The 13,228-nt window shown below is 39.7% G+C and overlaps 2 protein-coding genes across 4 annotated transcripts in view; both read left to right on the forward strand.

The window, feature by feature from the left end:
- The window catches only part of LOC121319352 (death-inducer obliterator 1-like), a 36,417-nt gene extending 31,152 nt beyond the window's left edge, over window positions 1-5,265 (forward strand). For all 3 annotated transcript variants that reach the window (XM_041256706.1, XM_041256707.1, XM_041256708.1), the window contains one exon: window positions 923-5,265. In XM_041256706.1, the coding sequence (XP_041112640.1) occupies window positions 923-4,605 (3,683 nt within the window). In that variant the 3' untranslated portion in view covers window positions 4,606-5,265. The remainder of the gene's footprint in view (window positions 1-922) is intronic.
- Window positions 5,266-7,490: 2,225 nt separating this feature from the next.
- Window positions 7,491-12,953, forward strand: LOC121320180 (transcription factor-like 5 protein). Its single transcript, XM_041258432.1, has 4 exons — window positions 7,491-8,190; window positions 10,422-10,725; window positions 10,885-11,026; window positions 11,819-12,953. Exons 1-4 carry the CDS (start codon window positions 7,491-7,493, stop codon window positions 11,939-11,941), a joined length of 1,269 nt encoding a protein of 422 aa, XP_041114366.1. The 3' UTR covers window positions 11,942-12,953.
- Window positions 12,954-13,228: the final 275 nt, after the last annotated feature.

The raw sequence follows: 13,228 nt of genomic DNA on the forward strand, positions 1-13,228 counted from the left end.
TGCTGCTCTGAAGCCAAATAAAACAGATGGATTACTTTCTCTTGAAGTGTTCATTTACTTAAATATCCCTTAATGCCAGTCTTCAATGATATATTCTGGTTTTCATCTTAATTATATGTACAGAAGTAATATTATCAAGGAGACAATGCAAAATGATGTATATTTTATATATAATGTATACTCCTATCCATACATAACCATGATACCCCCCTATTAACAACCGTCATTTAGTCAGGGGAAAGAGGGGAAGCGCAATATCGGCGCTTCATCTGTGATATTATGAGTCAGATTAAAAATATAAATAAAACAATGGTATTCAACACTTATGTTTCCTGCATTAAATGCTAATACACAATGCTGGTAGTACACATTCCTCTACAGGCATTTAGCTGCAGGGCAGTAGATTGTAAGTTTGTAAGATTATAAGTAAGATTTCTAATGATCAGTTGCCTGTCCACTGTTAAACTATATACTGTAATGAATGGACAAGTTACACTGACCTACTGTATTGAGAAATGTCATAGAGGCAAACTTAGTTAAGGTGACAGTGAACATGCTTACCTGTTATGTGGTCATGCCACAGAGTTTATTTTATAAAAATTCTTTGAAAAATGTGTCAAGAAAATGTTCCATGTTGCTTTGTAACACTTGGAAAAGAAAGCCTGATTGCAGTAGATTGCAACACCAGTTACTGGTTTGCTGAGTGGAGTACAACCAGGTTAGGGGAATTCGATAAATAATCAGTTCAGTCATACTTGCTAAATTGAGATGGATTGACCTTTCACTGAAGTTAAAGCCTTAATACAAACCCTGTAATCTATTACAACCACTAAAGGAGCTGAGTAATTGGTAATGCAGGATTGGCTGCGGTTCTGCTGGAGATTGATGTTTGTCATGTTCTATTTTATCTCTTTTATTGTAGGATTGGAGTCCTCCCGTCCCAATCTTCTCCTTGGTCTGGTAATCTGTCAGAAACTCAAGCGTTCTGGAGCCCCTTCTGATCCGGAAAAGGGTGAAGAGAAGAAACTTAAAGTTCAGGTTCAAGAAGAAGATGATTCTTCTCTTTCAAAAGCACCAACGCTTTCCAAACCTGAAAGTAGATCTGAGAAACCCTTGCTTTATAATCCTGAGATGCCCATTAGCACTACTCCTCCTGGGTCTCCCCCTTCTGAATCATCCTCAAGTTCATTCACGACCCCGTCTGTGTTTTCTCTCCTGTCCTCTGTTAAAGCTGCTCCTGCCAAACCAACAGCAGGAGGAGGCGAAACTCCACCATCAGGCAGTTCTGCCACAGCCAGCTCAACGCCTCTGCAGCAGATCCTAAACACACTGTTTGGCAAAAAGAAGCCCAGTGAGTCAACAGATTCGTCCCAGTCTACACCAGAACAGAGTGCAGTTGAACACACAGTATCGTCAACTCCCGTTATTGACCCGATAGTGCAACAGTTTGGTCAGATATCCCAAGATAAAACCCTGGATGAGGATGATTATGATAGACCGTATGATCCTGAGGAGGAATATGATCCAGAAAAGCTCTATGGAATGGATGCGCCTGTCAATAAGGACAAACTCTTTCAGACCAAAAAGGTGTCTGAGGCCCCGGAGGCTGACGAAGAGGCCTATGACCCCGAAGATGAAACCATATTTGAAGAAGCAAAAGTTGTAGTCAGTGATTTTCCAAGCCGTGTGTTGGGTGTAAAGAGCAAAGACCGGCCTGCTAATTACATAGCACCTACAAATGATTCATCTTCACTGACGGAACAACAGAAGATGTTAGAAGAGTTAAATAAACAGATCGATGAGCAAAAAAGACAACTGGAAGAGCAAGAGGAGGCTCTTAGACAGCAGAGAGCTGCAGTTGGGGTTTCCATGGCTCACTTCTCTGTGTCTGATGCTTTGATGTCACCTCCTACAAAATCATTAGTAGCAAACAGTGACTCTTTACAGTTGGGCAAGAAAGCAGAGGCAATAGCAAAACCGCCATCTTTACCAAAGCCTGCCCAAATAATAAATCAGCGAAGAGACCCAAGGCAAAGCAAAGATCCTAGGCAGAGCAGGGATCCCAGGCAGGCAGCGACTAGGAGGCCATCTGAGAAAGAAGAGGCGACCACAACAGTCGCTGCTGAAGTTTCTGTTTCTCCATCACAGCCAGTGGAGGCGCTGAATCAACCTGCCCCAAATGTTGAGCCTGAAATTTTGGAATTGTCCATACCATTACTGGGGGAGAAAATAGATCCCTGTCCAGATACTTCTGAAACTGTTGGCATCAAGCAGATTGAAAATTCTGCTCCACCATCTGGACAGTCAGCAGGAGATGCATTTTCTGAAGCTGCAAGCAGTTCTTTTACGTCTTGGCCAGACCCTTCAAGTCACCAAAGCCCTGGAGACTTTTCAAGTGGTCCAGTGCGTCCCACACGCAAAGTTTTATTGCCAACGCCATCTCAGCCTCCAAAGTATCCACCACAAAGTGACAGTGTGTCTCCTGTTTTATCCTCGCAGTCAGAAAGCACGCACCCAACCGTTTCCATGCAAGATTCTGTTCACATGTCACAAATGGGAATGCCAAACCCAGAGTTCATGAACCAGCAAGAGGTGCAAAAATTTCCTTTCCAATCTCAGTCTGGTCATCCGCATTTTGAGGGACAGACTGATCAGTCCCAGTTCAGAGATGAGAGACAATTGTATCCATTCCAGGAGCAGTGGGGAGGGTCCCCACAGCAGTTTGATGTGTCGAGAGGACCTCCTCCCCCTCACATGATGGGACAGGGGTCGTCTGTCCCATTCCAACCAATGGGACAAAGGGGGCCACCCCCATCAAGATTTGCAGGCCCCAGGGGTCCCCCACCTCCCCAACACTTAGGGCAGTTTCAGGAGAGCCATGGACCTTCACATGGACAAAATGAACCTCCCCAGCCCAGGTTTGGAGCACCAGGAGGACCTCATTTTCCTGGACCGAGGGGCCCCCACCCACCTTTCATGGGACCATCACCTGGTCAGTTTGAAAACAGAGGCCCCCCAACATCTCACTTTCAAGGACCACCACCCCAACACCAATTTGGGGAGCAGGGTCCCCCACAGCCTTTTATGGATCCACAAAGAGGACATGAAGAAAAGCAATATGACAACAGCAACAATTATCCACAGGGGATGGAACATCACAGAGCACAGCCACCACCTCATATGTTAAGAGACAATAATAATAATAGGACATCTTCGCCATCTCCCTTGATGGGACAAAGAGGGCCCTCACCAAACCAGTTTGATGGTCCGAGGGGCCCCCCTCCAAATCATTTCGATGGGCCAAGGGGCCCTGCTCCAAACCAGTTTGATGGGCTGAGAGGCCCCGTTCCAAACCAGTTTGATGGTCCGAGGGGCCCCGCTCCAAACCAGTTTGATGGGCCGAGGGGCCCTGCTCCAAACCAGTTTGATGGTCCGAGAGGCCATCGGCCAACACCACCGGGAGATATGGTAGGGCATAGATTCCCACCTCCAAACCAGTTTGGAGGTCCCAGAGGTCCTCCGCCCCACCTTCAGCAGGGTCAGCAGGTACCTTCACCCCAGCCCAGGGGCCCTCCACCCCAACATTTTGAAGAATACAGAGGTCCTCCACCTCCTCAACAGTTCCAAGTCCAGCGGGGACCCCCACAACCCCAGTTTGGAGGTTCACGTGGTCCTGGACCTTCTCAGTTTCCAGATAAAGGTGGACGTCCTCGATTCCATTATGAAGGTCAGCCTCATCCTCAAGATGTCAGAGCAGCTCATCACCCTAGACCTCTGCTTCCTAATCCCCCAGAACAGCCTCAGGAAGGATGGAATAAGGGTCACAGACAGAACCGTTTTGAACGTGACCCTGAGTCCGAACCTGATGAGCATTGGCAGTCTCCTGATATGAGGGGGAGAGATAGAGGCAGAGACAATTCTGAGCCTCGGAACAATGGGGAGAGGCAAAGGGATAGATTTGATGCAGGCTCCCGTGAAAGAGTGAACCCCCAAGGTCCTATTCGTCAATCAGATGAAAGGCAGAATCGATTATCGGAAGAGAGGAGAAGAGATCGGGATGGAGCTCATGGCAGGCCATGGGAGAGAAACCAGGGTAAAACATGGAGCAGAGAGCGAGAATGGGACAGAAACAGAGAGAGAGACAGAGAGAGAGATTCTGACAGGAATAGAGGCAGGGATTGTGAGAGACACAGAGACAGAGACCAAGCTCCAGAACAGGAAGTGGACAGGAACAGAGAACGAGACCAGACTCGAGGCAGGGGCAGAGACAGAGAAACGGACAGGAGAGACCATGAACGGGACAGAACGAGGAACAGAGACAGAGAACGGGATCGGGATCACGATAGAGACTCTCACAGAAGAAGAGACCGCGACCGATCAAGAAGTAGGGATAGAGAGCGTGGACGAGACCGGGACAGGGACAGAGACCGGGACCACGACCGAACAAGAGACAGAGATCGGGACAGGGATAGCAGGAGGGACCGAGAAAGAAAAGATAGAAGCAAGAGTAAAGAAAAGGGGAAAGATACCAGACTGGAAGCAAAAAATGAGAGTGAGAAAACTCTGGAACCAGAAACTGCTGCTGAAAAGAATACATCATCCTGACTGCCCCAGGGTTAAAGGTGACTCCAAGGGTCGATATGTGGTTGACCTAATACTTTTGTCTTCCACTGACAATGAAATATTAAAACATAATATTCTAACTTTGGACCCTTTCTTAATGCTGTTACATGGCATGTACATCCTTTTCTTAAGCCACAAATAGACCTTGTTCAGGACTGTGTTCTAAAGTTTCACAACAAAAAACTTTTTCTGGCTGGTTTCACAGACCCCGATTAGCACTAATCTTTGATTATATAATGTACCTAACCAGCTGTTCAAGCCAGTTCAAAATGTTTCTGGACTGCAATTCAGTCTTTTTTTTTTGTTTGTTTTCTTACAGTGTAGATTTCTTTAGTACAGAACTTCTAAGAATGTTGTTTCAAGAGTGCTTGCTCCAGTTAAATTGCTGTAGGTCAGTAGGATTCACAATGGAAGTGATGGATAAGAAGAAAACCAGATAAGTGTCTGATATTATTGCGTGTTTCTGTTTTATATGATCCTGTTTTCCTAAGCCGTACAGTTTTATTCAGTTTCTGACGAAGCACAATTTAGATACATTTTGAGGACGTGTTGCGGATGACTGTGCCAGATCCTTTAAAGTGGTAACCACTTTATTTAGTCGAATCATATGTCATTTTTTAAAAATGTGTTTTCTAAAATGTACGGTGTATATTATCATTAAAATATATATTATAGATGTATATATATATATATATATATATATATATATATATATATATATATATGCATTTTGTTGTGAAATCTTAGAAAATGTCATTCTGATTCTTAAAAAAGAAAAACATAAAAGAAATGTTTGTGAGTTGTATGTATTTCTGGTGCACCTAAGAAAGCACTTACATTATTACTTTTTGCACTTCATTCTTCCATTGTCTTGACTGTAGCAGAAATCCCATCACTGTTTCACATTGCTGAACTGAAGAGGCCCTTATTTTCCAGGTGCATTTCCAATGCTGCTTAAGAAATAACAGCTCCTGAGAGTCATGTGGCAGATATAACCAAATATCTACTTTTGCTTCAAAACAATTATCCACACGCCCCATTGTTAAAGTAATCACAAAATTTTAATTTTTCAGATACACAATGTATCTTAATTATTTAGTCTGGATTCAAAGGTTCTGTTTACTTTGAAAGGAACTATTATACTGAACAAAATGGGGAAGATGATAGAATATAATGTTGAAAATGTTTTCATTTTTTGGTTCAGAATCTATGATTGTATGGACTGCTGAAGATGCTCTGCAAGATCCCTGTATCCTGTGTTCAGACACTTGTTAAATTGTATTTTTTAATTAAAACTTATTACTGTTTATATATCTTGTTGTCTTTCCTTGTTCATTTAGGGGTCATTTTTAAAGCTTCTTTTCATAAGTTACCACCATTATAAACATGTGTTTCAATTATCTGTAGAAAAATGCAACTGCACCAAGATGAACATGAATTGCCTAAAGTTGATTTGTTTTCTCCAGCTAAATTAGTTTGTGAGAGGCTGCTTTTATATATACATATATCCAGATTTAATAGGGGTAAGCCAACTGCCATAACTCTAATTCTCTTGCACGAGTCACACAACCAAGGGCACGTTTAAGTGAAGCAGCCTAGCAAAGTTACTTGAAATATGAGCTTGACTAATAGCTGGTTGTGCTGGGGAACAAAGAAAGTGGTCACCTGAGACAGGTGCGCGTTGGATCTGCTGCGTGGATCTGACAGACTTGTGAAAATTACTTTTAGAATTGAACCGAGATCTCCCTTGCCTTTGTTTTAACCTTTTGTTTATTTATTTTTAATTATTGACGCATGTACGTGTTTTTTATTTTTATTTTTAAATAGGAAATGCTACAAAAGCAATTTTGTTACAGTGTTCTGCACAACTATGAGCAGACTCAAATCTCTGGCTTGCATTATCTCACATAGCATTGTGTCACTAAGCTCGCAGGACATATTTGGTTATTGAAGTGAAGGTCAAATAAAATGTGGATTTATTACAATATTGTTTTTTAAAGAACTAATTCCGCAGTTTTTGAGACTCGTATACCCCGCCCCTCCGCTTAAACGTCGGCTTGTGCGCTTAATTATGCGTCTTGACGTCTGGAACGCGGGTGGTGACAGTTGGCGATTTTGAGGGTCTTGCTGAAGAGAGGACTATTAGAACAAAGTTTTGAATTCATGTTATAAAATATTTACTTTACTGATAAACACGTGTAACCCGTCACAGCGATAGTTGAAAATAACTGATTTCAGACACTGGTTTATTTTGTTTTGTAACGGGAGAGATAAAGCTAGAGTGACAGAGAATATTGCTCACTAGAAGATATTCTAAATATTTTCGGGATACATGTTATGCGCAGTATAAGAACTCATTAATTAGACCATTAATCAAAGGGTTTAATTTACAATAGGACAGGCGAATGGTTTGAGTACATATCGTTGTGTTTGGATAGAGCCCGGCAAACAGATTGCTTCTTCGGTGCGCGAGGGCAGAAACGATCAGAGCGCGAAATCCTGAGGGCTCGAGAGCAGAACTGGTAAAAAATAAAATTGACAAATTATTTTTGTTAAATGATTACTATATTTCTGTTATATGTTACTAGTTTCTAAAATTATATATAATTGAATAATTGTCTCATATATGACAGCATTTATCGGAAACGAATTTATTAATTTAAAATTGTTATTTACCATCCATACAAAGTGAATACGGTAATTTATAACTAAACCACCGGAATTACCGTTGCCTGTTAATGTGAGACGCACAGGTAACTACAAGATATTTAGTTACAATTTCAAATTTTAGTGCATTGATCTTTGTCCAGAGAGGATACTTCAATCTGTGTTTCTGACAAATTCACTCTTTGGTGACCATGTCCGCAATGTGTAAAACACAGCCACAGACGCCACCGTCCGAGAACTTTTCCTCAGATCCCGATCAAGCAACTGTTGCTCACAGCGAGTCTACCTTGACAAACGAGCAAGGACTGACATTTAGCACAGACCTCAATCTGGTGGAAATGACTGAGGTGGAATATACTCAACTTCAGCACATTATCTATTCACAAATGGAGGCACAGGTTGATCTGGAGGGAGCTGCTGAATCGAGGTTAAACCCCGGCGTTTTTACAACAAGCAGTCCTTCAAACCAGACTGTCTGCCAGCCCTCCAACCCACAGCATTTAGAGTATCCAACAAACGCTGTGAATCCCTCTGTGTACTGCACTAGCAGCAGCCAGCCAGACCTCGCTTCGGATGCCCGCTTTATCACTGCCAACTCAAATCATGGACATGTTGACTTTCAAGAATTAAAAATGATTTTGATGAGTGATTCAACACTCAATAACGCTGTATTAACAGAAAAGACCCCTACTAACTGTGGAGAAGCACCGGTGACCAATTTAGCTAAAGCAAGGCATGCTGAAGGTATGTGTAAAGAGCATAGAGTTTTTCCAATTGAAAACGCGAAAGCAACCGCTGAATCGAGACCTAATCCTGCAGCCCGAGTACGACTGGAGAAGAGATTTTATCCTTCTGAAGTTTCCAGACACCAAGAGCCTCCGGAATCATCGGCAGCCTTAAGCAAGTATGTTTTTATAATTACTCCCTGACCGTTTCTGCTTGCATTTTTGTGTGAATCAAAACACAGTAGTATACCGTAGTGTGGTATAGCATTGAGTAAAAGGTATAGGTTTGATTTCACACCTGGTAACAGGTTAAATGGACTACATCAGAGTGTCTTGCTAGATAGTTGTGCTAATGAGGTAACGACATGTTTTTGAACTGGCTTGATTTTTACTAATGTATACTAAATGTTTGTATCTAAGCAAATTATTAAAATGAATGTTCATTGGGTTCTGCATCTCATTGGTTTTGGTGTATGGTGTTGTCCCTCTGGGCTAGGCAGTCAACTCTTATACACACTTATGATTCAGATGGGTTTAAAAAAAAATGTGGAGGGTGGGGGCTCTAAGAATTTTGATCATTTTGATCTGTGTGCAAGCATGGTCACTATGTGGAGTGTATTTTCCACTGGAGGAAAATAGCATATAAATGGACTATTCCAAAGTTAATATATGCTGTAGAAAATCGTGCCTGCAGTGTGTGCAGAAATCTGTGATAAAATAATTTCCACTCCAAGTTACATACGAAAAAAAAAAAAATTGCTTCCATTTATTTTCCACCATACCATGTTATCACTGACTAGATGTGTTTATTTGTCATTTTAGTTTTTTAACAATGCTTCATCAACCTTCGGAGCTGATTGGGGTATCTCTTCAGTCACAGCCAAACAAATGCAACACAATGTCAAAGAACAAGACAGCTCCAACTTCTGCCACTGTAGAATTTAGTCACCCACTGTTTGGTGCTAATATGTGTAATTCAGTTGGCAGCTTTAATACCACAAATGCACAGGTAAGAGGGTGCAACACAGCAAGCTTCTTGTTATATGTTGATGTTTTTTTACCTTCTTGGTTTATTTGTATACTGAATCTTGCAGCTTAAAAACTAGCAAAATGTTTTGAGTAGGTCTGTAATTTACTGTTGTAAGACAAGATCATCAGGGGTCTAGATTGCAGTTCTTCCAATTTTCATGTTTAATGATAGACAAACAATGATAGAAATAGTGAATTACTGAACTTAGATGATATTTATGTTAATTAATTTTTTTTATTTAAAAATGTAAAAACAGACATTAGATTGTTGTATATTTGTAAGCTAAATTGAAAGTTTGATTTTCAGTTCTTCCCTGCTTTTTTATGTCATTTATTTTACTGTGACACACAAGCTGAAAATAAGTGACAAAACAGGTTTTTAGCTAAATTTGTTTTAATATCTTAAATATTGATGTTGTTTCAGAACATTGGAAGTCTGTCTCAAATGTTGGAGTCTGCTAAACACCATGAGCTTGTGATTCCCAGAAACTTCACTTTCAGTTATCAGCAAGAAAGAGAAACCACAAAAAAAACAGTGACGAATCAAACCCAGCAAGTCCTTGAGCATGTTTGGGTTAAGCTAGAAGGTACAGTAGTCCGTCGCTGCGGTGGGACCAGAGTAAGGGCGGATAGGTAAAAAGTCAGATAAATTAATCCTGTTTTAAATACCATTATACACCTCTGTAACAATAGTATAGTCACACAATTATTGTTTTGAGATTCAGTTTTAATTATTGAGTTCCCCTAAATCTCTTGTTTAGAAAGATACAGGGTATTAATGCTTGTGACAGGGTAGCCGTCTGCTGTGTGGATTCGTGCATTCGCTGATGAGTGACAGGACAGAGGCTGAAGTTGATACGCCCTGCATGCGAACAGGATTTATTTACATATCAACACACTAAACAGCTCATGTGACACTACCAGCAATGGTAGTACATGGAGTACATACAACATTGTATGAAAACTTTGTTGGGATCTACAATCTGTGAACTAATCTTCTCTGTTCAATAATAAACAAACTCTGGCTACCCATCTGGCTGTCGGTGACTTCGACTTGCTTACTCACTCTTTGGTATCCAACTCTGGTTCTGGTTCTCGCTCTCACTCACTCATTTACTCACTTACATACACACGCATGCACGCAAACACACACTGTGCTGAAGAGCTTGATCATTGCGGATACATGACAGATTACTGTAGTAACTGTTTTTGTAACACAGTTGTTGTGTAGTATACTTTTAGCTTAACAGTTGAACACTTGTGCACTTTTATCTTGAATTATTTTATATGCCAGACATTTTATTTTGTGCTTTTTTAACAGCTAACATCAGAAGTGGTAGGTAAAAATTAAATAAGTCCTTTGTGATTAACTTTAAGGACACATTAAACTTGAGGTCCTCAGACAGAAGACAGTTACATGTAGTGGGGAATATAGTAGTGACACATGCTTTCAATCCATTTTGTTTTGCAAAGAAGAAACTTCACATAAACATACAGCAAACAAACGCACCAGAACCAGAGGACGTCAGGCAAACACAGAGCGGAGAGCTCTCCATGATATTCAAAATGTACCAGCCAGCCAGCCTACCAGAGCAGCCACCAGCACTCGGAAGAAAAGCATCCAGGAGGGAGAGAATTCACAGCGCAGAGAAAGACACAATTGCATGGAGCGAGACAGGAGGTAAGACAGGGCTGGAAGTTCTTTTTTTAATAACATGATTTTCTACTGCCCCTATCATCAGATTCTCAAGGTTTCTGAATGACAATTACAAGAATAAGAAAAAAACAAAAACAACAATTTCTACTTTTTAAATAGTTACTGTGCTTTGTGTGCTTGCAGACGGAGAATTCGCATTTGCTGTGATGAACTCAATATGCTGGTTCCATTTTGCACTGTTGAGACTGACAAAGCTACAACACTGCAGTGGACAACAGCATTTCTCAAGTACATTCATGAAATACATGGAGACAGTCTCAAAAGGGTAAGTGTTTAAAATACAATTAAGTTTTTTGTATGAAACACATTGGTTTTTCCTGTCAGGGAATAAAACCATTTTGTGAACATGTAATAAAGGCTCAGCATTATAACTACACTGCAGTCAGTTGTAATGTGTTATCAGTGAGCAATATAGATTGGAGCCCTTGAGTTGGTATGATTATAGATAAGATAGTGAGAAGTAATGCAGTAGACAAGAATAGCATAAGTTGTTAGCATTATGTAGAGGCAAATGACTAAGATCTAAGATACAGCTGCCAGTGGTTATTTTTCTTTTTGACTAGATCTAACTTAGCAAGTAGATGTTGTATTTGTAGCTTTCTGAGCTTTTTTTATATTTAATTATTTAAAACCTAAATCTTACTTTAAAACCAGTTAAAGTAAGCAATATTTTGTAGCAGCAACCAGTGATTAAAAGTCAACAGCTTTACATGATACATTGTTCGGCTTTACTTGCACAATTTACTGGTTGCTGAAATCATGGCAGTGTCACTTAGTCCCATGACTCAAAGGCTGCTGGGAGATGTACCTGAGAACACCTAGTAGCCTTTGTCAGCAACAAGCAATATTTCAACAAGGTACTAATAAATTAAAAGGAACATAGCGAAAAGCCCTATATTATTTCGTTTTTAATACTGTGGTATGATTAATTCCGGCTATGCAAGTGTACACACAGCTATTTTACTGTATTCTGTAGTAACCCATTGAGGTATTGTGTTGCTTTCAGAGTTGTGTGTGCTTATCTGTCATGACACTTATTTTTATTTATTTTTTTTAGGAGTTTGAGGGTGTTTTTTGTGGGAAGACTGGGAAGCGCATGAAGCTTGGTAGAGCTGAACAATTTGTGACTTATGGAGATCAAGGGAATTCACTGAGGAATGCAGCTATAGAGCAAAAATGATATAGCTATAAATAAATACACCATATATGTGAATATATGATTTTTGAAACAAAATAGTGAAGTAAACATAAAGACAACAGATCTCCTTCCTCATGCTTATTGTTTTATGCTTCATGTGGAGGCTATCCTGACACTAGTCTATTCTGAACCACATAGTTTGAGCTTTTAGCCCTTTGTTATAGCATGTTTGCTGGGCCACTGAATGATTTAAAAAAATGTAGAAGAAATTATTTATTCCTGCATTCCTTCTATACCCATCTAAATTGTATACAGCCACAAGAAAGTAGCACGAGTGAATTATCTTTATACTTTTAAATGTTTATCAAAGGCAAATTTCTTGCTTTAAGCTGTACACAGCGTGGTTCGTTTTTATTTATTTTTTGTATTGTGGTAAAACAGTGGCACTAGTCTTAATAACTCAAGTCTAAAATGTGTACATGTCCTTCCATAAACGGAATAGGTTGTCCTTTATTTAATAAACCTGTTTCTCATTTACAATTTGATGAGACTGCTCAAAACCGACAAAAACTCTAAACTTTGCATATTTAAAATAAAATTAAGTGCTGTGTTTTAAACCCTTCAGAGGTGTCACTGTTTCTTCACGATTGTTTTTACATGGAATATACAACGTGGATTTCTGAAAATAATTAGATGGCTTTAAAAATATATGAAACTTACACTTTAAATTTACAGTCTACAGTTTATTGGTGGAAATTCAGTGCATGTGATCCTTTTTAATAAAGAAGCTACATTCATTTGGTTAATTTTACTATATTGTATATAGTGATTTAAATTAAAAAAATTATTACATGTACCTTAGTTCAGTGTGGGATAAAATATGTGTTTTGGATTTCTCTTTTTTTGTTTTTGTGTTTTGTTTTAAATGATCAATAGTGTGGCAGCACTAACAGTATGATGCTATGTTCTCATACTAGAATGTTTTTTTTTTAATGCTGCATACTTTTCTTTTAAACATATTTACACTGAAAAATAAAATAAAAACCCAACACAGCTGTTTTCCTGTTTGCTTGGTAAGCGTAAGTGTTACTTTGGAAATTCCATTTGTGACTTGCAAATTCATTGACTTTTATTGATGTTTGGAACAGAGTAATATTTTTACTGAAAAGTGGCTTTATTCATTATTTCTTACAACATATGATGCTATAGAGCTTTACTGTACATACAGTCACCCACAGATAATAAATACTATTTAAAATCATGTATATCTAGTAGTTTCAGAACCATATTACATAGTGGATGTGGAGTTTAATTTGCCTAGATGAATAA

This window comes from Polyodon spathula, chromosome 8 (assembly GCF_017654505.1).
Source record: "Polyodon spathula isolate WHYD16114869_AA chromosome 8, ASM1765450v1, whole genome shotgun sequence".
Classification (NCBI taxonomy): domain Eukaryota; kingdom Metazoa; phylum Chordata; class Actinopteri; order Acipenseriformes; family Polyodontidae; genus Polyodon; species Polyodon spathula.